Raw genomic sequence first — 25,729 nt, 5'->3', positions numbered from 1 at the left:
GACATTGATTATGAAGATAGATTCTTAGGGTAGACATTCTATGATGACCAACAACGAATTTGTATAAGATGATTGGTAAGTTGTGCGAATTGAGTTGACATGAGATAATAAAGATGCGTATTTAATTAAATTGTGCTAGTGAAGACTCGAGGATGAGTCGGGATTTAAAATAATGTATATAAGTTTGAGTCATTTAAGTAAATAAATAATGTTTATGAAAATTTTCCAAGAATAAAATAACCAAACATATCAAACGTGTTGACCTCCCATGAGTTTTCCATAGCAATTTGAATTGCCCAACTAAATAAAGCAACATAAAGTTTGTGAATTGGGCCTCCCATGAGCGTTCCATGGCAATTTGTTGGCCCAATTAAATAAGGAGTAACAAACAATTGAGTTGGTCAGCCCATGAGCGTGTACATGGCGTTTAACTGACCCAACTAATTAACGAATTATCAAATCAATGGAGTTGGTCGGACCATAAGCGTTTACATGGCATTTAACCGACCCAACTAAATATCGAATCAATGAATCAAATACGAGTAGTTGGTATATCTCGGGAACCACCCCGGACGATACGTTCCAACCAAAAATCAAATTGAAAATGGTTTAAGAAATGGATAGTTGGAGTGCCCATGGATTTCCATGGATTTTTCACCCAACTAAGCATTTAAAATGATTTAAAAACACAATTTGGAAGTTTATTTCGAATTTAGCCACGAACCACCGTGAATTTGGTTTTTATAAAAAGAGTGTAACCGTTTAGCCCTACTCTCATCCCTCTCTCCTCGTTTGGTAAGTGTTCGTGAACACATTCTTTTCTTGACAAACAAACATGAATAAGGTCTTGTTCGTGTTCGTTCGGTTCGTTTACAGCCCTACTCTCATCCATCTCTCCTCACATGGCCTACCATTCTTCTCACATAGATGTTTATTGTACATTCTTGGTGAAGAATTTTACTCCCCCCTCTCTCCTCCAAATCATCATCTCTCTTCCAAGAATCTCTAAAAATTTCCTAGATGGTCTAACAATCAATTCAAGATGGGTATAAACAATACAACTTCTTGATTTTTTATTCAAAGTTTGTATGTGAATCTTTCGATACCGCGTTAAATATATTCGAAACCCTAGGGTGAATGTTAATCTATAAGTCGTCATAAGCAAGCCTTAGAAGTTTCAACACCCATACCGCAGAGCGCGGGTTACACTATAAACGCTTAGCTCGATTTTATATCACTTTTTTTTAAATTATAACATAACTTTTTCGAATCTACGTTTCGATATGTATAGGCGAGTGATGTGCTAAAAGCAGTCTAATAATTATTAACTAAATTATGCTAATCTAGACACTAAGTAATACTCTATACTCTCTAAAACTCAACTAAACTACTAACCGGCAAGTGAACCGATCGACTCCAGTAAAGCTAAAGTAAGTCTGGATATCGAACTCATGAGACTCTTTTAATTATGTTTACTAGCTAATTAGACTCAACTACATACACGACTTATTTTTTTGTATTTGTTTAAGGGGGTTTTTAATTAAAATACTAATTTTAAGACTATTATTAAAATTAATTTAAGAAAACAAGTAAATTAAACGAAACACAAGTTTATTGATTTAAATCAGATGATAATAAAAAACTACGTAAGCTAGAATCCCCTAAGTTTCAGTTGTTAATTAACCGGGAAAATTTTTAGTTATGGAACTGGGATCTTTAGACGCTTAAAAGAAAACCCGAACATGACCCCTGACCCTCTCAAGAAGACACCTATGAGTTTCTAATAAATTTAACGCACACCAGTTTTAAGAATCAGGTTTCCTTACAGTCACCTAATTTATTATGAACAAGTTCCTTTATACGAAATCCTACCTTACAGAACGGAAATCAAAGGCGGTCTAATATATTCAATTGACTTGATAGACAGAGTTAATCTATCAAACCTAGACGGACTTCTTACGAAGAACTAAATCTAGCAATCCTGATCAACAAAGACCTATCAATAATCTAGCACCTTACAGCTAGGACTGTAAACGAACCGAACAAACACGAACAAGGCCTTGTTCATGTTCGTTCGTTAAGCAAATAATGTGTTCACGAACGGTTCACGAACACTTACCGAACGAGATTTTATGTTCGTGTTCGTTCATTAAGGAAATTAATGTGTTCACGAATGGTTCACGAACAGAAATAAAATCGGCAAAGCCTAGAGATTGAGATTGATGTATTCATCAATGCGAATAATGAAAACCGGTAAACGAATCGAATGAACACAAAAAGGAGTGTGTTCGTGTTCGTTCATTTAACTTTAAAAGAACACTTACATTTAATCGAACAAATATTTATGTTCATGCTCGTTTATTTAAAAATGGACATTTGCGTTCGTTTGTTTAAAATTTAAACAAACATAACTGAACAAAGATAAACGAACATGTATGAACAAATGTAAATGAATACAAATATAAACGAACTTATACGAAAACACTAAAATAAACACAAATTAGCAAATACAGATGACTCATCCAGATAATATTTAATCATGCTCTATTTATACATAAACAGACATAAACGAACGTTCATGAACATAAATGAACGAACGGAACATGTGTTCATGTTCGTTCGTTTAATTAAACGAACACATATTTTTTGTTCATGTTCATTCGTTTATTAAATAAACGAACATAAACGAACTTCCCACCGAACGGTTCATGATAGTTCACCGAACGTTCGGTTCATTTACAGGCCTACTGACAACTATTTACATTAGCATCACACTTAGGTTTATTTGATTAATTATATTATTCCTATGATCTTAATGCATATCAATCATAAAATAGTAAAAAACACAAAGTAGATAACCTAATAGCAGCCTATCGTATGACAAACAATAACCAAGGCAACTAGGGAATAATAGCAATTAATCAAACAACCCTAAGCACACATATGCATCAATTTATTATAATCAAACCTTTTACTAATTTATAAAACTATAACGAAAAAATAAATCCCAAAAATCAATCACAATGTCAACATAGGTTCATCATATTCCTAAGTAGTTTATAAAGTCTAGCCAATCATGATAAAATCAAACGAAATAAACTTGAAAGAATTCATGGTGAAAATAATGGAAGACGAAAGAAAATAGAAGGTAAAACCCGTATTCTTTATCTTCAAACAATAAGCACTTCACCGAATGATGCTTCACCTTCAAAGCCGCCAAAAGTGATAATCCTAAGCCTTGGAAAACTCCAAATTCGTTTGGCTCCTTCAGAGTATGATTAGGGTTAAGTTTAGGGGTGTTTATATAGACTTCAAGGCCCAAAAACCCTAAATTCGTTGAAAATTCTGGAAGTTGGGGCCCAAGGCGCTGCGCAGTGGCCACCTGCTCTCCTGGCCGCCCGGCGCGGTGTGCTAGGGGGTGGATGGTGGTCTGGTCTAGTCCGGTTTATTTCCTAGTTCTCCGGTTTGGCTTGTTTTAGCTCTTTTTTCGCCTTTTTTAACTACGATTGACCACCAGAACCTACATTTATTCAAATATGTTAGTAGTATACAAATTCTAATAAAATATTATATAAAGTATATATGGGAATTATATATATTTATCATTATATCAGCGAGTCACTGCCACAACAAACCGAGTACGTGTAGATATCATTTTGGTAATATTACGACTTATTTTTGGGTTTTTCCTTTTTAATTGCCATAGCGTGTGCAAGTACCATGCCATTACCATAACAAACCGAATCATAATTAACCAAATTCGCACCGCGTCCACACACACGTTTAATACCACTGGTTATTATTTCAAATTTGAAATATTTAGGATTATAATATTCTCACACTACTAGTTTGTTTTCAAGATTTTAATCAAAATATTAGTTGTGATTCAACTGTTGGTTTATTCTTGATGTAGTAACTTTTTCCAAATGCTCACCAAATAACGATACGATCGTTTTTACTTTAAAGGAGTCGATGACGGCCTGGTTACAAATGCTAATTTCAACATGCTTTAATTTTTCTTTTATTATATATTGAAAAATTTTTGAATTATTTTCAACTGTATTGCAAATCTAAACATAAATGTATTTATTTTAAAGCTCACGTCAAATATAAGACTCAAAAGTATATTTTCACATCAACACATCAAAACTTAGAGCATCTCCAACATCAAAACTTAGAGCATCTCCAATGGTCGACAATCCAACATGACTCTGTTTGAAAATAAAGTAAAAGAACAAGCTGTTTGTCACCCCGAACGGTTGGTGTGACTTGTGAGGAAAAAGTAAGAGAGAAGATGGTGACATGGTTATCCTTACCCGTTTGTCACCATCTCCGACCTCCGTTACGAATGCTCTTATAGATTGATATGATCTTTCTAAGATGGTTCAACTATGTTTGAACTTAATCGTGGTCTCCCTCTCCAACAAGTTACGGCATAATGGTAGTACAATGTACGAGCAATATAAAACTTGATGTTTTAGGTTAATGTAATATTAAATTTTATGTTTTGATAACCGGAAGAGCATCTTACTGAAAACCTCATGAAACTAATTAGATCATATACCGGTGAAGGGGTTAATAGCACAGAAACTTCGAACTTAAGACCTCTCCACCGCTTATCATGCACCACCACCCCTAGGTAGTTAGATTATGAGTAGAACTAAGATCAATAGCATTGCAACTCTCATGTTTTTACTTTCTAAAACTTATGATCATTGATTTGGTATGACCTTGCTAGTTCTCTTTTAAAAAAGCTACCCCAATTAAAAAAAAACACAAGTAACAGAATAATTAATGGTTAAACAAAGAATAACGTGTAGTGTAGTGTAGTGTATACTCAAAAAGGTTTAAGGTTAATCAATCTCTTTTCAATGATATAAACAGCGGCTCTAATTCAAAACCACTTCTTAATCATATCATCATCAACATAAACCATAATCAATCAATCAGCATCTACACTTGCAAACCATCAAATCCACACTGCTTGTAAATCAAAGCCTGCTTTGACGGACTTATAGCTATTCCACAATCAATTGACGCCTACAACAACATTGTCAATTATACTATCATTATCAATTATTAACTAATTAATAATAATAATTAATTACCTGCACAGACGGCGAATTTAGCCCTAGGATCCGGATCTTGGCATTCACATCGCCCATAATCTTCAACTCCACTCTATCATTAACCGTAGCATCCTTAATCAAATCCGCAGCATCCGCTTGCATCAAATTCACACGATCCACAATCACAGTCGTCTGAATCTGACGGACACTGTGCGCCGGTTGGAAGAATCCAGGCACAGTGCCTCGACCTAACGGAACGCCGCGGTACATGATGCTTAAGGTGGACGTGCCGTACTGGATTCCCACCGTGTTGTCGTTTTTGGCGGTGAAGAGCATGCGAATGGCGAGTGAGAGCGAGGCGGTGGTGGCGACCGGAGCGGCGAGGTTGATGTACTGTACGGCGACTTGCTGGAGTTCGAATTGAGGTTTTTTAGGTTTGACGGCGAGGATGATGACGAGGACGACGGTTAGGGTTAGGAGGAGGAGGAAGGAGAAGAGGAGGATGAGGCAGCAGCAGCAGCCTCTGATGGAGGCGCCGCCACCGGAGGAGGAGTGTGGATTGTAGTGGTAGTTACGGTGGTGATTCTCCGGCGGCTGTGGTGGTTGGTGGTGGTGGTGAGTCATGTTAGTGGTGACGGTGAAGGAATGAGTGGGATGGTGTGGAGTGGTGGGCCAGCGTAACGGTGGTGAAACGGAAACCGTTAGTTTGTTATGGTGTTTTTTTCATTTTAAAAAAAGGTTTGTGTGTTAAGATGGGATGAGAAAGGAAAAAGAGAAGGTGAGATGAGATGATAAAAGGAATGACAATGAAAAGGAATAATAATAATAAGTTTGTGAGCTTTTGGTAGCTTAGGGACTAAGGGACATCAATGCATGTGGGTAATGGGTGTTGGATGGTAAGATATTGTTGTAAATTTAATGGGTTGATCATTTGGATTTTGGAATGTTGGTTTGTAAAGCATGTCTTCATTACTTGATACAATGACACAAAACATGTGTTTTAGATAAAAACATGTTAACACAGTATATTGATGTTTGAAACTTACAAACTTGTCTCAAATAATAATTACAAGTTTTATAATATAATGTTTTCTCCAACCCAATTAATAGGCGCGTTTCATGAAACCATGAACCTGATAATATGACATTGATCGAGTCAAAAAGAAAACCTAATACAATAAACAAAGAAATAAAAAGAAGCGAGTCATAAGAGACCACTAGAATTCGGAAATTAAAACCATAATTGGGACTTAGGAGAATCGAGGTCACCCTTTGCAAAACTGAAATCAAGTTCGATATCACACTGACCTATTCGTATATACTGCAATAAGTTGGATACTTGTTGAAAATAGCTTATGTTTATGCTCATAAACAAATCCACATAATCCTTTAGTGGCACCATAATTTATGAGGTTAACACTTCGACAACCCAAAACTTATGCGTAGTTAAAGCGTTTGGTTTTTCGCTACGATTTTATGTAATATTTTACACGAAGCAATTTGGCTTGACCTGTTCCAACATGGCTTAATTTTTGCCCCCACTAACAAAATATTAGCTAATGATGAACAAAGGCAGGGCTTTGAGTGCAAATTCCTTAAAGATACGGGACATTTGTTTAGACAAATTTTTGTGAAGTTCGTGTTGGTGTAATCAACTGAATGACATGAAATATTTGAGTGAGCAAAGTTCAAATTCTAGAATGTACTGAGAACCCTTGGACTCATATGGGATTCAATACTTGAGTTTCCAATGTTTGGAGCGTGGCTTATCATAACATGTACGTTTCTTAGAACTAAAGGTAATTTAACATTGTTTTGCATGTGTGATGCGTGATGGTTCTATGACAAAACACTAATAACGTACTTAATTATTAACAAAACGATAAAAATTACAAACAAGCTTCATCATACTAAATTAAAATCATCGTAACAGTGTTCGCTTTTTATATAATTGAGAATAAATAGCACCAATATTAAAAATTTTAAAATGTCACATTAAAACAAAAATTATAAAATGCCTTGTTTAAGAAGTATGAAAAAAAAACATTGTTATTCTAGACAACAAACGCGAGTATTTACCTTTAAATATTAGAATGTGTATCTATTAAATTAAGTCTAACGTATATGAATAGCGTATGTAAACATTAATGTCAGCAGGTCGTTGTAGTATAGTGGTAAGTATTCTCGCCTGTCACGTGGGTGATCCGGGTTCGATCCCCGGCAACGGCGTATTATGTTTTGTGAACCTTTTTCCAGCTCAAACTGCTATTGTGAGGGGACCTTGGTAACTGATCTGGGGGTGTTGACTGGCCAACATGATCCATTTTAACCTATCTAATATTTTGTCAAAGTTAAAAATAATTGTTATAAGCATCAATAAAACAAAAAAAAAGGTGTTGACTGGTCAGCATGATCGGACCCCAACTATGGTTCGTCTAAATACGCGCAGCTCCGTGAATGTTTTTGAAGAAGCGTGGATCGACTTACTTGTATACAATCAATGTTCCTCGGGTACGAGTGTGCTATATCACCGATGGTTTTCCGAGATACGAGTTCTTCTACCTACAAAACGAGCAGCACCGTGAGCTTACCCCTCAGAAAGGGACAGGGGGGTCCTCTTTGGGGTAACCCTCCGGTGTGAGAATCAGGTATTGTAGGAGAAGATAATTAAGATGTGAAAATGAGTAAAGGGTTTAGAGTATATTTTTCTGCCTCCAGCTGTGGAGGTGGTGTGGTATTTATAGTATTAGGGTTTCTAATGATTTGGCTCAGACCCAATTAGGGCCTTTTTGGCCTCCTCCTATTGCTTCGTGCCACGTGTACTTAGGACACCTGGTGCTTTTTCATTGATTATTCTCTGACCAAGGTATTTCACCTGACCCATGTGTCATCACGTGGTGGCACATGGGCTTTGCTGAGTTGTCCACCTTCATTGGCAGCTGTCAACATCAGCACATTCTTTATTCCTTAAAATATACCTTCTGGAAGGTTGCCTGATGAGTACAATCATGGTTGTCCTTATCCTGATTTGGATTAGACAATTGTCTCATTTGTTGTGTGTCGCTTACGCGCGGCCTTTATGCGCCTATCCCGGGGATGCGCAAGGTCTTCTCTTTATTCTCACAGATATTTCATGCGCTTGCGCGTATGTGATATGCGCCACGCACAGATGTTTCATGCGCTTGCGCATAGGTTTTGGCTTTTTGTCTTCATGACATCCTGATTTCAAGCCTCTTGTCTATATCTTGTGGGTTGACCCGCCCCGCTCGATGTTAAGGCGGGTGCATACCCCTTCAAGCCCCCCCAGTCTAATGTGTGTCTTGTCTCGCGCGAGCGAGGTAAGATAGATATTAGACTTAATAGTTTGCTTTTTCAATAGGGCTTGTTTTTCTTTTTCTTTTCTTGTACGCGCGTTGCGCGAAATTCCATCCCTTTGGTTAAAACGAATCGTCAATGCACGTGGTTGGTTGGTGTTGACATGCATCAGAGATAGAGACGTTATGTGTCAGACCTTTCGTGTGCTCGAGGTGCTACAGTGGCCTTTCACGTCTCCTCATGCAGTGTCAGGAACACGTGTCGCGCTTATGTTGGCCTACGCCTGCGAGTGGGGGCGCGTGAGCGTAGATCTGATTATTACTTGTTTCTCTTTCTCTCCCCTGGGCCTATAAAACCAAACCTTTTGAACGGTTTTTTCTTCATCTTCACTGTCATTTTCAGAGCTTTTGCTTATCATTTACATTCCGATTAAGAGCTTTCTTCTTCGTCCCTGAATTTCGTGCTTAAAGTAACCATATTGTTCGATTCGCAATTGTATGTCTGATAACCCAGACACCACAATTTCCCCTAGTAAAGGCCGTGTAAAATCAGTGGTTATGTCTACTTTGAAGAAAACCGGCAAGGGTATTCGGGTTGCCGAGGCTTCGTCGGAGGAGGGGGGAAAGAATAAAACGGCGAAAAGATGGGACGAGATCCCCTTCAAGTTGAAACAGCCCGAGATTGATAGTCTCATTGCTTCACAGGGTTTTCTCCCTGAGTATGGTTGTCTGCTCCCGGCAGCCGGGCAGACGGCGGCGGATCCTCCTGCCGGCTATATCTCTTTATATTCTCATTTTCTTACTCACTGTAACCTTCGTCTTCCGATGACAAGGTTTATAGGTGCGCTCCTTCAATTTTATGGGATTCACATATCCCAAGTTCACCCTTTTGGGCTGGTGCGCATGACTCATTTTGAGTTTATGTGCAAAGCTCAGCGCGAAGAGCCTACTCCTCGCCGCTTTCAATATTTCTATAAACCAAAGGTTCAAGATTCTTGGTTTTCGTTTACTCCGCGCAGTCAGAAGGTTAAATGCTCTACTGTCACTTTTAAGAGCCTTCATGACTGGACTGAGAAGTTTTTCTACGTCAAAGCTGGTGTTATTCCAATCCACATGACTATGCGCGCGATCACTTCTGCGCCCGCGGATGACAATGTCCTTAAGAACCCAACGGGCACGTGGGTTAAAAAATTAACTGCTGAACCATCCCCCGCCAAGAATATTTGCGAGGAAGCGTTGGTGGGGGTTGGTATGAGCAAGAGGTGGACTGACAGCGAGACTGAGCCTGTCATCCATGTTGATGGCTCAGGTGGGTTGCTTGTTCATTGCATTAATTTTGCGCGAGTATAATTCGTTTTGCTGATATCACTTGTCTTGTTTTACGCAGAAAGCAAGGAATACATCCACGCCGCCTATGATGAGCATACAGAAGGTGGCTCTGTCGCCCTGAACGTTGGGGAAGTTGCTTTCCTGATCGCTTCGATGATATGTTCATCCCTGTCGACTTAGAATTTTGCTTTGACAGCGATGCGCCTGGTAAGCCCTTGTATTTGTGTTTAGGCCCTTAGGATACCAAATTTGGTTTTAACATTTCTGTTGCGCGTATTGTAGATGCGCTCGCTAATTATGGGTTGGAGCATGTGGAAGAGGAAGGGGAGGAGGAAGAAGCTGAAGCGCAAAAACTCAAGCGTAAGGCTAAAGGCAAAACTGGCGCAGGGGCCAGTAAAAAACAGAAAAAAGATGATGCCTCTGTTGCCCAGAATCTTCCTCCTACTCAAGTGAAGGGACTTGAGAAAACCAAAGGTTTTACTTCCAAGTTTTCCTCGTCTTCTTTGCCTCAAGGTGTGGGCACTCCTCCAGTCCACACGAGGTATGGTGCTGCCACCTCATCTCTGCGCGCGGCGGACAAGGGAAGCGGTGCTGCGCCTGCTGTTTCGTCTTCTCCAACAGGTATACTTTGTTTATATTTTGTGGTTTTATGAGCGTGATTCCAATAGAGTTATTAATGAAGCCTTGTTCACTCAAATGTTTGTAAAGCCGGCAACGTTGGTGGTTCAACCTCAGGCGCAGCAAGGTGCCAAGGCTATGCCGAAGGTTGTTTTGAAGTCCTCTGTTTTGCCCTCAAAAAGGGGGAAAATGGACTTCATGGCGATGCTTAATTCGCGGACTGCGGTGCGCCAAGGTATTTATTGCGCTTTGATTGTCTGATTTTTTCCTTTAGTTCAAGTCATGAATCATTTCTCCTTGTTGGTTTTTTCATAGTAATTATAGCTGGCACACAAGCTGCTGGTGGCACTGCTAGCGCTGGCGCCGTTAGTTCTGCTCCTGCTCCAACAAGTACTGAATCTCCCCTTATTGGGATCACTAAGGAGCAGGAGACTATATTTCGCGCTACTCTAACAGCGTCAAGACCTCCCTCACCTCCTCCTGCGCGCAGCCCTCCTCGTGAGACTATTTTTTATTCTTCCAAGTCGCAGGAGAAGAGACCTGTTATAGAGGATGATGAGGAGGTTGATTTTGAAAATTCTGATGGTGGCCGCGTAAGCCCTACAGCGCCACGCGATTTCGTGGCGCAGCCTTCTTCTCATGGGGCAGGCAGGAGCTCATCAGCTGGCGCTAATCTTCCTGCCGGTTCCCCTCAGGTATAAGTTTATTTTGCTCCGCTGTGCAGACTTCCAAATTAGTGTTTAGATAACTAAAACGTTTCTTTGCGTTGCTTTGTGTTTGTAGGGAGCCGATCACATATACCGCCCGAGCTGGAGTATCACTAAAGAAAGCTCATTCCAATCCTTGGGCGTATGTGAAGACTTTTGGGCTCACTCTGTTCCTCCAGCTGAAAGGAGGTTTCAAGAGGACCGCGCTCGCGTGGATTTACTTAATGACCACATTTTTGCTGGGTCTGCGTTTTTTGCTGCCTCCCAAGAGCTTCGCAATGATTATATAAAGGTACGTGATGCCCTTGCGGAGGCCAAGCAAGAGGCTAAGGTTTCTGCTTGGAATCTTTCTGATGCCCGAGAGAAAGCTGAGAAACTCCAAGCAGAACTCAGCGAGAACCGAGCAAGTTCCAACGCTGCTTTTGTGAAGCGCGGGCTTGAGCTGCAAGCTGCGCGGGAGAAACTGCAAGTGGCAGAGGCAGATGCGGCCAAGTACGCGCGTCAAGCGCGTGACCTGGAGTTAGCAGTGGAGGCGCGTGACCAAACTATTGCGCAGGTTAATATTGAAAAATCTTTATTGGAGACTGAGGTTGCGCGCCTGAAAAAAGAGCTCGATGCTGCGCGAGCGGAAAAGAATGAAGCCTTGGCGGCAGCAGCGTCTGACAAAGAAGAGCTAGAACAAGTCAAGGAAACTGTTAAGTTATTAAACTCTCAAATCCCTGCTCTTGAGACGTCTGTTTCTTCCCTCGCGCAGGACCGTCAATGGCTGATTTCACAGGGTGTGACTCGTTGCGCTTATGCCATGAAATACTCAGACGAGTTTCAGACCCTTGTGATGGACTGTAATGCGGCGTCGCGCTTGGTGGGTCGGGCTGAGGGGTTTAAGGATGGCTATGAATATGGCATGCTAAAGAAGAATCCATCCGACTACCCTTATCAGCTCGACGCTGTCTGCGCTGACATGGCTGAGGTGGGGGAGAAGTACTTGAATACTCCAATTCCCATCCTTGAGCAGGTATTTTAACCTTACTGAGTTTATTTGACTTATTTTCATAATCTTTGGTACTTATACTGTTCCTTGTGACTTGCAGATAGCCGCGCTTACTGACCAGCCCGATCTTGGCGCTTTAAAGAAATTACTTGATGAATGTGAAGGGACTGGTGGCAGTGATGATGGCGCGGGCAACGCTACCTCTGCCAGCGGCTCTGGCGTGGCCAAAGGACCTACTCCTGACGCTATCATGACAGAAGACGACTATATTCAAGACGAACAGCTTGATTATGGTCAGTTTGGAGATGATGAGGAGCGGGTTGCGCCAGATGCTGAGGGAGGGAATAATGATGAGGAAGATGAAGAGGCTGATATTAACATAGAGACTTGAAAAGCCCCTCTTGTTTTTTTTTTAGTTGTGTTTGTAGTTTCTACCTCATCATTTGTAAATTTGTGAACTTCTATATTTTGGAATGAAATTTTGTTTTTCCCTTATTCGCATCTTGCGCATTCCCAATTCATCTCTTTATATTGCATGTGTGTGCTTGTTGAATATAAGGTATGCTTACACATTGAAATTTGAACAAGGTTGTAAGGAAATTATTTTTACTTTATCCTTAACAGTTGTCATATTTCAAGTTTTTTTTTTTGCGATATTCTGAATATGCTGACACGTGCCTTGGCATTTCATTATTCCTCTTTTGCGCGACGTTATCGTGCATTTATTATAGAGAATTATGAATGAGTATTTTAGCCTTTACGTGCCAGTATGTGTTACTCTGTCTATATCCATTATAATCTCATGTGCGGCCCCGACCTGAGACCTTAACAACTATACTTTGGCATGTGCTTTGCCTTAGTTGTGCTTAGGAATTTTTATGGTCTGGCTGCGCAATACGTAGGATGGATGCTATGAGTAATTTGAGCCAAGGCTCATATTATTGGGCTAAGGCCCTGACGTTTCAGAGTTAAAACTCGTTAACGCGTCTGAGCTTGAAGCTCGCGCATGTATGTTTTACTTCATTTTATTTTTAGTTTGATGTCAATACAATGTTGTCATATTGCTCAAAATTAATAAAGGGAAGTGTAAAACATGTATGCAAAAGGTAATAGAACGCATATTAAAATAGAGCGTATCATTATTCATAATGGCTTACAAAGCCTTGATTAAAAACTTGACAACTTTTACATGAAACATTTTCTAAGTTGTGCTGCGTTCCATGTGCGCGGGATCTTCTTTCCATTTAAATCTTTTAAAGCGTATGCGCCTTTTCCCAATTCTTCCGAGACTTGATAAGGTCCCTCCCAGTTGGGAGACATCTTTCCCGGGGGTATTGCGCGACTAGCTTCATTGTTCCGAAGGACAAAATCATTCTTCTTGAAGTGGCATTCTTTCAAGCGCTGATTGTAGTATTTTTCTAGCTTTTTCTTGTATTTGGCTTCACTGATGATAGCCGCCTCTCTGCGTCCCTCAAGTAAATTGAGATCCAACCTCCTTTCTTGCTCGTTATCCGTCTTACTCATCATGAGCACTCTATAGGATGGGCATCCAATCTCTGCTGGAATCATAGCCTCCGTTCCATAGGTTAGGCTGAACGGGGACTCGCCATTGCTGGTTTTGCTTAATGTCCTGTGCGCCCACAGGACATTAGGTAACTCCTCGACCCATGCATGGGACTCTCCCTCCAACCTTTTCTTCAGCCCATTCAGTAAGCTTTGGTTCGCGCGTTCCACTTGACTATTCCCTTGAGGGTGGTATACTGAAGTGAAGACCTGATTGATGTGTAATTCCTTGAACCAACTGGATATCTTCCTGTTAGTGAATTGTTTGCCATTGTCGCTCACGATTTCCATGGGCAGGCCAAAACGGCATACGATGTGGCTCCAAATAAATTGCTTCATTGCCTCGGCTATAATTTTTGCCAGTGGCTTGGCTTCAACCCATTTTGTGAAATAGTCTACTGCCACTACCAAAAACTTTACTCGCCCTGGCGCTTGTGGTAAGGGACCCACAATATCGATTGCCCACTTGTGGAAAGGCCAAAACGGCATATGATGTGGCTCCAGGTAAACTGCTTCATCGCTTCGGCTGTGATTTTTGCTAGTGGCTTGGCTTCAACCCATTTTGTAAAATAGTCTACTGCCACTACCAAAAATTTTACTCGCCCTTGCGCTTGCGGTAGGGGACCCACAATATCGATTGCCCATTTATGGAAAGGCCATGCGGAGGTCACCGGAATCAAGTTGTTCTTTGGCCGCATGGTATTTGGCGCATAGCTCTGACACGCTTTGCATTTTTGGATCTCTTTTAACGCGTCCAAGTACATGCCTGGCCAATAGTAACCTGCGTTCATTGCCTTGGCGATCACCATGCGCGGGCCAGCATGTATTCCACAGATTCCTTCGTGTCTCTCTGATCACATAGCTTGCTTCCTCAGCGTCTAGGCATTTCATGAGTGGTCCAAGATAAGAGCGTCGATATAACGTACCATCGAGCATTTCGTAGTTCTGCGATTTGTGTCTTATCTTCCTCGCCTGTGCGCGATCGTCTGGTAACTTTCCCTCCTTCAAGAATTCCATTATTGGAGTTATCCATGATGAAGGTGTTGTATGAATTACAAGAACAGACTTCGCTCCCACCGACGGGTTGCTCATTACTTCCACCCTGACATCTTTGCCAAAATGATCGAAGCTGGTTGATGCCATCTTGCTTAGCGCGTCGGCAGACTTATTTTCACTACGCGGAATGTGTATGATTCTGAAAAAGTCAAATTGTTCGGTGAGTTTCTTCGCCTGCTCTAGATATAGAGGCATGGTGTTCTCCTTGGCATCATAAAGGCCATTGACTTGTGCTGCTACCAGGTATGAATCTACATGAGCCTCTAGCTTTTTAACTCCGAACTTGTGCGCGATGCGCAAACCAGCCAGCAGGGCTTCATACTCAGCTTCATTGTTGGTGCTCTTGAAATCCAACCTGATTGCGTAAGTATACTCATGATTTTCTGGATCCACCAGTTTGAGGCCTGCGCCGGACCTTCGTTGTTTGAAGCTCCATCAGTGAATAATCTCCAAACGTTTTCTTCATTATTGGCTTGCGGAGGGTCTACTTCGCGCTGAGCCTCTTCGACTTTTCCTTCAGGGATTTCTGCGATGAAATCAGCTAAGACTTGTCCCTTGATTGCTGGACGAGGCTTATAGGTGATCGTGTGCTCCCCTAATTCTAGCGCCCATTTTGTCAGCCTTCCTGAGAGCGCGGGACGTCGCAAGACTTGCTGGATGTTGTAATCAGTCAGGACTTCAATAGGATGACCATTGAAATATCTGTGAAGCTTGCGCGACGCATGCGTTAGTGATAAAACTAACTTTTCTATGATGGTGTAGCGCGTCTCAGGATCTGTCAGCACCCGACTTACATAATAAATTGGTGTTTGGATTCCCTTGCGATCCACCAACAATACTGCGCCAATGGCGCGCTCTCCTGCTGACAGGTACAACGTTAAAGTTTCACCAGGTAGTGGAGCTGTGAGCGCAGGCAGATTTATCAGACATTCTTTTATCTCACTGAAAGCTTTCTCGGCCTCAGGCGTCCACTTGAATTGGCTTTTCTTTAAGCAATTTCTCAATGTGTTAATGAATGGGGTAGATTTGCTTGCATGGTTTGCTAGGAACCTGTTAATTGATACCAATCTACCATTCAAAATTTGAACTTCCTTCATGGTGGATGGTGAGGGCATGCCGAGGATAGCCTCCACCTTCTCTGGGTTCACCTTGAAACCATCCTTGGTGACCATTACGCCGAGAAATTTCCCTTCTTCAACACCGAATGTGCATTTGCTCGGGTTGAGCTTCATGTTTACTTCCTTTAGGCGCCGAAGGGTTTCTTCGATGTCTTTGAGCATTTGTTTTTCCTCCCTGCTTTTAATCACAAATCATCCACGTAGACTTCTAAGTTTTTTCCAATCTGCTCGTTGAAAATTGCATCCATGAGTCTTTGGTAAGTGGCTCCTGCATTCTTCAAACCAAAGGGCATTTTTGTGTAACAGAAAACACCCTTGTCAGTTCTGAAAGCAGTCTTGTCTTCATCCTGTGGTGCCATTTGAATTTGGTGATAGCCCTTATAGGCATCCAGGAAACATTTGAGCTTAAATGGCACCACAGAGTCCACCTTCATGTCAATGTTTGGGAGGGGGTAACAATCTTTTGGACACGCCTTGTTGAGGTCCTTGAAATCAATGCACATTCTCCATGACCCATTGCTCTTCTTTACCATCACAGGATTGGCTACCCATGTTTGATATTGTATTGGGCGAATGATATTCGCGCGCTGTAGATCTTCTACTTGCTTATTCATGGCTTTTGTCTTCTCGTCTCCCATGACTCTTTTCTTTTGAGCAATTGGCTCCACGGACTTGAATGTGTTGAGAGAGTGCTGCGCCAGGTCTCGCGGAACCCCAGTCATATCAGAATGTTGCCACACGAAAACTGACATATATGTTGTGAGTAATCTTTTCATTCTCACTCTTGTGTCATCTGATATCGTAGCTCCGATTGTGATTGTTTGTTCTGGGAATTTTGGGTTGAGAATCCATTCCTCTGGCACGTTGTTTGCCACTGGAAGCTTCATTCTCCCCTCTCGAGGTATACATATTACTGCGCATAAGTGATCTCGGTACACAAATGTTACTCCTGTTGGTGTTGGGAACCCCAACGCGCCATGCGCTGGTGACGGTATGGCGTTGAATTGGGCAATCGTTCCTCTGCCCAAGATCATACTATGGCATGAAGTGGTGGGCAAGACCAGGAAGTTGACAATTTCAGCTCGTTTGTGCTTCTCATCCCCCATAGTTAGTTCGAATTGTATCTGACCTAGGGGGTGAATAATTTCGTTTGAGACACCCGAGATTGGTGCACTCACAACTTCAAGCCTTGCTTGGTCTTCTGGATCCAACTTCCTGAAACATTGCTCATACATGATGTCTGACTCACTACCGGTGTCCACCAGGACTCTTGACACCTCATAATGAGCGATGTGTGCAGTGATGACTAGAGGGTTGCTGATAGACGGGCCTCCTCTGATTCTTGGAAAGATTACTTGTTGCTCGCGCCAATCCCCTTGGATTTGCTCGCTTCTCTTCCTCGATCTTTGCCCTTGCCTTCTTCCTTCAGCTACACAGATTCTTTTGAATTTTTTACTGGCTGAGGCTCCGTCTGGTTGTTCGTTCTCTGGTCTTGGATTTTTTACCAGGTGAGCCAACTTGCCTGATTTCACATCTTTTTCGATCGCATCCTTCAAATGATGGCATGCATCAGTGTTGTGCCCTGTGGATTTGTGAAACTCACAATATTTGCCACTGTTCGGTGGTCCCTTATGGAGTAATGGCCTGGGGTTTTTAAACTGGACATTCTCTGTGCTTAACACTTGCGAAGGCGTTTTGGTGATGGAAGTCCATATTCTTGGTAGAGGTCTGTTAGGCTCTCTGCCGCCTTCCTTCTTGTCACCTTCTCCGCGATTAAGAATGTCTTTTTGGAGTTGGGGTGAACTTTGTTGCACTTGCTTTTCTGTAGGAGAATAATTGGTTTGTTGCAACCTGGACCATACGGAGTTTTGTTTGCGCCTCTTTTCATTGTTGCGTGGTGCTTCTGTTTGATGCCCTTTATCTCTTGCTCTGTCTTGGGCAATTTGTTTTTCATTTCGCGCGAAGACTCGCGATGCTTCCATAAGCTTAGCCCAAGTGGTTGGCATGCCTTCTCTGCTCACGAGAGCTCTGCGGAGTTGATCACTGCGCGCACCTTGTATAAAGGCCACGCGCAAGAGTTGTTCAGTGATGCCTCCAATTGCAAGAGATTCCTGATTGAAACGAGTTATGTAGTCTTCAATGGTTTCATCATTCCTGCGTACGCAGTGCATGATGTCATCGGGGTCGCGCGTGTGTCTGCGCTGCTGTACAAAGTGAGCCTGGAACTTTTCCAATAGCTCTTCGAACCCATCGATTTGTCCTGTCGGCAAGCTTTCGAACCAGACACGCGCTGCGCCCGTGAGGCAGCGAACAAACATGTGACACCATGTTGGCATCGTCCAGCTTTCTAAGTTTCCAGTGTTATAAAAACCTTGTAAGAAATCATCTGGATCTGTTGTACCATCGTACTTGCCTAAACCACTTGGCATCTTGGTTTTGTGTTGAATAGGAGCCTTCGCGATGCGCTCAGCGAATTTTGAATGTTTTACCAAGATGGCTGGCCTATATGGTGTGGTTACGTCCACTTGCTCTTTCGCTTGTGGGTTGTATGGTGTGTATAAATCCATATCAGCTTTGGCTTCAGGTGCTATGTGCACGTGTGCGTGAAGCTGTGAACCTCCTGCATGAGTATCTCGCGTCTTCTTCATGCTGTGCACCTCTTCCTCATCACTAATATCAGCTTGTTCGGTGTGAACAGAATGACCGTCTTCCAGCGCGCATTTTTTGTTTTTCCCTGAATGGTTTGTTTATCAAATGCGAGCCTTTGTGTTAAATCGGCTAACTTTTTGTGTTTTACCAACTCATTGTATTTGTCCATTAAACGCCGTTGTTCGTTTATGAGCCATTCTTTAGGGTCATTGGTTTCAACTTCCGGGCCCATTGGTCCTTTTTGTTTTGCACCAGTCAGATTTTGGAACGTGAGATCGTCTGGGGGAGTTTCAGTTTGACTATGAGGTGTTGTGTTGAAGGGATGGTTACTGGTGGTGCGCGCAGTGTCACGCGGCGCCCTCAGAAACTGATGCCCCTCATTAACATCCTCAAGCTCATTATCCTCCAGAACTTGATCATTGTTTCGAACACCGGAAACCATGGTGAAGAGAAAATTGATGAAATAGTACTTTTGTTGCCGTTGTAACAGGTGATGGCGCCAATGAAGAAGCGTGGATCGACTTACTTGTATACAATCAACGTTCCTCGGGTACGAGTGTGCTATATCACCGATGGTTTTCCGAGATACGAGTTCTTCTACCTACAAAACGAGCAGCACCGTGAGCTTACCCCTCAGAAAGGGACAGAGGGGTCCTATTTGGGGGTAACCCTCCGGTGTGAGAATCATGTATTGTAGGAGAAGATAATTAAGATGTGAAAATGAGTAAAGGATTTAGAGTATATTTTTCTGCCTCCAGCTGTGGAGGTGGTGTGGTATTTATAGTATTAGGGTTTCCAATGATTGGGCTTAGACCCAATTAGGGCCTTTTTGGCCTCCTCCTATTGCTTCGCGCCACGTGTACATAGGACACCTGGTGCTTTTTCATTGATTATTCTCTGACCAAGGTATTTCACCTGACCCATGTGTCATCACGTGGTGGCACATGGGCTTTGCTGAGTTGTCCACCCTTCATTGGCAGCTGTCAACATCAGCACATTCTTTATTCCTTAAAAGATACCTTCTGGAAGGTTGCCTGATGAGTACAATCATGGTTGTCCTTATCCTGATTTGGATTAGACTATCGTCTCATTTGTTGTGTGTCGCTTACGCGCGGCCTTTATGCGCCTATCCCGGGGATGCGCAAGGTCTTCTCTTTATTCTCACAGATGTTTCATGCGCTTGCGCGTATGTGATATGCGCCACGCGCAGATGTTTCATGCGCTTGCGCATACGTTTTGGCTTTGTGTCTTCATGACATCCTGATTTCAAGCCTCTTGTCTATATCTTGTGGGTTGACCCGCCCCGCTCGATGTTAAGGCGGGTGCATACCCCTTCAGTTTTGATATCACGGTCTTTTTATTTTTGTTGCATGACATTGATTGCAATTTCGTCTTGGGTACGTTTATGGTCACTTTTCATATTGTTCGCATAAAACCGACCCGGTGCGATTTGGGTTGGCATGTTTTGCTTAGGTGGAGGTTAGCCGTAGTATGGTGAATATTTGCATACGTTGGATTGATGGTTGGCTATCACAAACGTTCTGTCTAAATTGTTTCCGCTTTGACTACCCGGCTTTTTTGTGCCCCCTCGATTTGGAAAAATATTATTTGGTGTAGAAACATGATGCTAGACTGTCGCTATCTAGTAAAAAAAAATTAAATCTAGTGTCCTAATCATCTTAAGCTAGTCGGGGTAAGGTAGGGTGTCGAACCACGAGGAGTATGTGGTCAGTGTGAAGTGAAATCGATTCCTAACATTATGAAGTGAACTATATTAAAGTGCTGATCACACTAGCAAACAGTTTGTGTTTTATAATAAACGAACAATTAATCAAGTATTCAATCAATTAAACAAAGCAAATCACACCCGAGAATTCAAGTAAGCAAACTAACAGCAAACTCATGCAACTTAACAGATAAACTATCTTGTGTCAACTAAAGACTGACTAACCGGTTAAACCTTAGGCATCCACGCTCGCTAACACACGTCACTGGTTATCAAACGGTCCCTGCCAGTGTGACTCAACTAAGGGCAAACGTATGCTTTCTCGCAATTAACAGGTCAAAACAATCCTACGAGCAATTATTATAGCAACCGACAAACTAATCGTTCTGATCGACAAAAACCTAAACCGACTGAATGTACGGACATACTAAACATCAATACTCATAGATTAACACAAAGACAATTACAATTAGTTGTTCTAGTACATAAGAAATAAACTGAAAGATTACAAACTATACATCCCGGGTATGACTAGAAGGGTCTAGCCACGTCTCGGCATCTCTCGGTCTTCGATTACGATGTTATTGAACATATATGAGGCCTTGAGATGATTGGAAGTGATGGTACTCTAAAAATGCTCTGGAAACTGAATGGGGGCATCTAAGGTCGTCAAAACAAGATATAACATCAAACCCTAACTTTCCCATCGGTGGGGACCATCTATAGCACGATGGTCACCCTCCCTAGACCATCGCGCTACGCGATGGTCCAAGAAAACTTCATATTTAGATTCCTCTCATTGAGAAACCTAAAATTCATATATTATGGGTTCCGTAACTCATTTTCTAGCCCAGGATATGCTCGTTTTACTTTCTGGTCGCTTTTTGTGAACCCATCTTGTTCAGTTTTAGCATCGGCTTTAGTTTTCTCATCCAAACTCTTCCCGAATCCTTCTAACACTTCCTAAGACTTCAATTTATGCTCCGGTCTTCCGGAGATATCATTCCATGCTCGTACAAGTCTCCAATTTAGCATCTTTAACGATCAATTACCTGAAACACAAAAGCACGTATGAAGTACTAAAGTTTTAACAATATACTAAACAACACTACATAATTAACACATTAATATATATACAAAATACCCGAACATCAAAACATAATTTCGAAGTCGAGAAGTGTCAGAGATGTAAAAATTGTGAAATGGAAATTTATATTTATATTATGTAAAAACGGGTATATAAATCCACTCGACCAACGCTAATAAATCCACTGATAATGGTAGCATGTCTCCACCATGCCATGAGTTCCAATACACGCTACCCTTATTCTCTTGGGCTACTCATCACACCCGTGCTAGTGTGCTAGCTCTACTCGGGCTACTCGCTTGGCGGCAAATTGAAAGCCCTCGGTACCCTTAGAGTGCTATAAACATATTCAATAATAATCAAACCTCAGCAAAATACAAGCTAGAGTACATAGACGTTTAAACGGTAAAAAAATCTAGAACCTTACATAAAACCTTAAATAAAATTCGTAACACAAGATGCATTTTTTATAATTACATTATTATCAAAGAATTGTGGATATAACTATAGATGTTATCTTGCACGATTATAAGAAAACACCTATTCATTTACCCAAAAATATTTTCTTTACTTGTAGGTTGCTTTTGATCTTGAAATTCTATTTCAATCCGGTATAAGACTATGATTCACCACCATTGATGTCCAGCAAGAGATGGTAATAGACTATTAGTCTATAGCATCCTTCGTTTTTAATAATCTAGATTTCTTCAGTTCACAAAACAATCCATATCTCAAATTATATTTCTAATACTATAACTTAAAAGCATAAGCTCACAAACTTTTTGACAACCAAACCAAACCAAAAACATGATATAAAAAGAGGATGCAGGCTGCAAAAATAAAGGAACAAAAAGCTTGTAAAACCTAATTTTTCTTGCTTCTCTTTTCATAAAAGAAAATGACTAATAAACCATACCATCACCATAAGCTATTTCTGCCTTTCTCAAGTATAAGAAAAAAAAACCAAAAAATTCAGCAACAAAATCCCAGATTTCTTTGCACAACCAGAACCAATTCCCGTGATAAAACCCTAAACCTTAAACTGCAAATTCAAGCTTCCTTATGTTATGTACTTCTTATTCTTCATTCCAAATCTTTCACCAAACAAGCAACTCTCTCAAGAGTCCAGCTTACCAATTGCCATTAGTTGCTTCTGCAATGTCCCATTTAATATTTTTGAAGCCGGCTTTACATTCATGTACTGCAAAGATAAAAATAAAGATCATCATTTTTAACATATTAGTTATGTTATTCAAGAAAAGGCCAAAAGAAGTGTTTGTGGGTGGTGGTCGCCTCAACCCAGCCCGTGATCCATCAAATTTCGACTCATACTAGAAAATTATCTCATTTTGACCAGAACCCAATTCAACCCTTTTCCCAACCAACCCGGCCCGTCACCCGTCAAGATTTGACCCATACTAGGAAAATATCACATTTTGAGCAGAATCTTATTCGACCTGTTACCCAACTAACCCAACCTGTGACAAGTCAAGTATCAGCCCATACTGGAAAAATATCACATTTGACCAGAATCCTGTTTGACCTGTTTCCCTACTAACCTGGCCCGTGACCCGTCAGGTATCGATCAATGCTAGAAAAATATCACATTTTGACCAAAACCCTATTTGACCCAGTTCCCTACCAACCCGGCCCGTGACCCGTCAAGTTCCGATCCATACTAGAAAAACATCACATTTTGAGCGAAACCCGACCCGTTTCCCAACCAGATTAATGAATTTCTTGATGACTCATTTACTTTAAGTTAGCATTAAGCAAAATCCACATAACCAAAACCAATATTAACGTGTAATAAAATATTATAAAAATCAGTTTAAAATACTTACATTTTGGAGGAAAGAACTAATTTCCTCTTCAGTAAGGCCTTCCTCTTCCTCCTCTGCAGTTTCCTCCCAACCCATGGCTCGTAAAAGCCGGGCCTCTTCTTCCTCTGAATAAAGAATAACATCTGGGCCCGAACGGGCCTTACCATTAATGCAAGATGTCATGGGCTCACCACCAATATCATCACCATTGCAGGTCAGATCAACCTTAGTCTCAGTCTCACTGGACTGGTCAGCAACAGTTGACCCCGGTCCACCCTCACGAGCAGCCACGGGTTCATCACGGTTTTCACTGGGTTCACTAGAAGACGTGTTACTATTGCTCATGGATTTCTTCCTCATAAGGTTAAAGAAGTTGCTTCGGCTCTGAGCATGTAACGAGGGTTTCTTCTCCAAATTAGCAACGGTTGGGCCATTTTTCAGTGGAACAGGTCCAACAGCAGGAGGGTTATTTGGTAATTTGGTACCAACACCTGTTGGGCTCAAACTATCCTTTGCAGTGGGTGTTGTACCGTTTCGTTCTCGTGAGGATTTGAGGATGAGAAGTTTTCCCACAGTAGATGGCTTTGAAACATCAGGCTTCACGGTAACAGGTTTTGGAGTGTTTGGATTATTGGTCAGGTGAGAACTTTGAAACTGTGATTGTCCAATTTTCAATTTTTGTTTATCAGAAGAGCTCAAAGCCTAAAGTATATCAAAACAAACGGCAAATTAAGGTCTTGTGATCACATTTGATACTTTTCTAGAATTGAAATTGAATTAAACATAAACTTGAATGAAGGGACTGAGTTAAAACTTAAAAGCCTAGTAAATTACAAGTTTACAACTAAAGAATCTAAAGTCATAAGTAACATAATCTACAAGTATGAAATTTAAATAAAACTACATAACCATATATACATTGAGTTAATCAGATAAGAAAGTTAGACCCTAGAATAATAATCTAACTTAGAAACACATTTGGTTAGATTTAACTAGTGGCATTTTGGTAAATAAGTGGAAAATTAAAAGCATAGTCTACCTAGTGGAAATTAAGTGTATAGAGTAACAAAAACCAAGTAGAGTAGTTTAATTACGCTTAACAATTTACATGCACATTTACAACTAGAGTAACAATTTGCCAATTTGCCGCTGCGTTCAAAATTCCTTCAGTTCGTATTCTTTGCATGTATTCTTTACTTTGTATTTAATCTTATCCTCACTATAACAATATATACGTCTTCCAACATTAAGTACAACTTCAAAAGGTCATTTTATGAATACACATTGCAGTACGTTAGAGAAAATATTTAAATGAATTTGCTCTGTCAAAATTAAAGTATTTCCAAATAGTTCTATATTACAAATGTGCATATATAAGTCGAAACGGCATTTATTTACCAAAAGTTGAACCCTGGAAACTTCACATACCATATAATCATTGTTACCAGCATAAAAATTCGTGTAAATGATGTCCAAAAAAGGTATAAACATGTATCGAGCCCCACAAAAGGAAGCGTATCGACTTTTACAAGATCAAAATAAGGTAATCTAAAAATTTTATAAAACAGAAACCAAACTGTATATTATGTATCGGCTATGAAAAACAATAAACGCTTACAGATGTTTTAGACATAGAAGGAGTCATGGGAATTAATTGTCTGGATTGCTTAACAGCAAGCTCTTCAAGCCTTTGAGTTCCCACAGTCAACTACAATGAATAAAAAACTAAATGTAAATATATGCTTATGATCATAAATTTACTATTTTCAGTTTTATGCAACAAATACCAGAGGAGGAGTCTGAGTTCTTGGAGGACCATGAGCCAAAGTTTCAGCCATGTTTCGTCCACTTATCACACCTGCAGCTCCAGAAACAGAAGCCGGCTGCACCAGCAGTGCAACCGATGAGCCATTTCCATTACTACCAACAATCACAGGCACCTCAGCAAGAGCCGAGGTCCACCCATCCCCACCAATCACACCCGAGTTACCAACTGGCAGACTCTGAATCGCTGATGTCACCTTCGCTATATCATTATCCACTCCAAGAGACGGAAAATCCCTCTCAAAAGAAGCTTTTTTCACTATACCCAAATCACTCCCTACCTTTGCGGGCCCCGACTCGACACGCTTACCAGGTAAACTTGACTGTGACCGTCTTAACCCGTTTTTACCAAATCTAGTAGGCAAAATGTTACCTAACGGGTCAGAATAATCGACACGCCTACTTTCTAATCTTTCCTTATTTCTAAAGTCAAATATATCCTTATCCCGATCACGATCGCGACCCCTATCGCGTTGGTTACGGTTAAAACTACTGTAAGATCTTGAATGCGCCGAACCGTTATTAATAGAAGCACGGCGAAAAGGTCCTAAATCTTTATCCAATGACTTGTTTCTCACTGTTTTCGAACCACCTTGTTCATCTACATCAAGAAAGCAATTAAAATAATATTTATAATAACATAACTTAAAAAGTTAAAAACAAACACGAATACAAGAATTACCAGAATGCAAAGAAGATGACGCGCTCGAGCCTCCACTATTCTTTAACCATTCGGGTACAAATGTAGGCTCAGTTTTGTCCATAATTAGTAGCGAGCATCATAAGAAAGTAACAAAAATGTCCGAAACTGCATCAAGACCGACTCCAACCAAGAATGTAATGTTGGTTTCTCTT

General features: G+C 41.0%; 2 protein-coding genes and 1 non-coding gene across 3 annotated transcripts; 1 reads left to right on the top strand and 2 right to left on the bottom strand.

Moving 5' to 3' along the window:
- Window positions 1-4,915: 4,915 nt before the first annotated feature.
- On the bottom strand, window positions 4,916-5,730 carry LOC143580660 (uncharacterized). The gene is made up of 2 exons (XM_077063627.1): window positions 5,109-5,730; window positions 4,916-5,040 (listed from the first exon to the last, which is right to left on the bottom strand). The coding sequence occupies exons 1-2, from the start codon at window positions 5,691-5,693 to the stop codon at window positions 4,954-4,956; spliced, it is 672 nt and encodes a 223-aa protein (XP_076919742.1). The 5' UTR covers window positions 5,694-5,730; the 3' UTR covers window positions 4,916-4,953.
- Window positions 5,731-7,226: 1,496 nt separating this feature from the next.
- TRNAD-GUC (transfer RNA aspartic acid (anticodon GUC)) lies at window positions 7,227-7,298 on the top strand. Its single transcript has one exon. It is a non-coding gene; the product is annotated as a tRNA-Asp (tRNA).
- Window positions 7,299-22,084: 14,786 nt separating this feature from the next.
- Window positions 22,085-25,729, bottom strand: LOC143580659 (uncharacterized). The gene is made up of 5 exons (XM_077063626.1): window positions 25,557-25,729; window positions 24,838-25,475; window positions 24,669-24,758; window positions 23,072-23,752; window positions 22,085-22,428 (listed from the first exon to the last, which is right to left on the bottom strand). The coding sequence occupies exons 1-5, from the start codon at window positions 25,636-25,638 to the stop codon at window positions 22,345-22,347; spliced, it is 1,575 nt and encodes a 524-aa protein (XP_076919741.1). The 5' UTR covers window positions 25,639-25,729; the 3' UTR covers window positions 22,085-22,344.

This window comes from Bidens hawaiensis, unplaced genomic scaffold (genome assembly GCF_021521415.1).
Source record: "Bidens hawaiensis isolate Kalapana, Puna unplaced genomic scaffold, B.hawaiensis_p1.1 tig00030545_1, whole genome shotgun sequence".
NCBI lineage: Eukaryota > Viridiplantae > Streptophyta > Magnoliopsida > Asterales > Asteraceae > Bidens > Bidens hawaiensis.
Note: the sequence above shows the minus strand (reverse complement) of the source record. Positions and strands in the feature narration are given on the sequence as shown.

What these genes read in the sequence shown, in the direction of transcription:
- LOC143580660 (XM_077063627.1), bottom strand. Translation starts at nt 5,693, where the DNA reads ATGACTCACCACCACCACCAACCACCACAGCCGCCGGAGAATCACCAC. An exon ending in TAAATTCGCCGTCTGTGCAG is followed by an intron (nt 5,041 to 5,108) that starts GTAATTAATTAT and finishes ATGTTGTTGTAG; the next exon opens with GCGTCAATTGATTGTGGAAT.
- LOC143580659 (XM_077063626.1), bottom strand. Translation starts at nt 25,638, where the DNA reads ATGGACAAAACTGAGCCTACATTTGTACCCGAATGGTTAAAGAATAGT. An exon ending in GAACTCAGACTCCTCCTCTG is followed by an intron (nt 24,759 to 24,837) that starts GTATTTGTTGCA and finishes TATTCATTGTAG; the next exon opens with TTGACTGTGGGAACTCAAAG. An exon ending in CTTCTATGTCTAAAACATCT is followed by an intron (nt 23,753 to 24,668) that starts GTAAGCGTTTAT and finishes GATATACTTTAG; the next exon opens with GCTTTGAGCTCTTCTGATAA.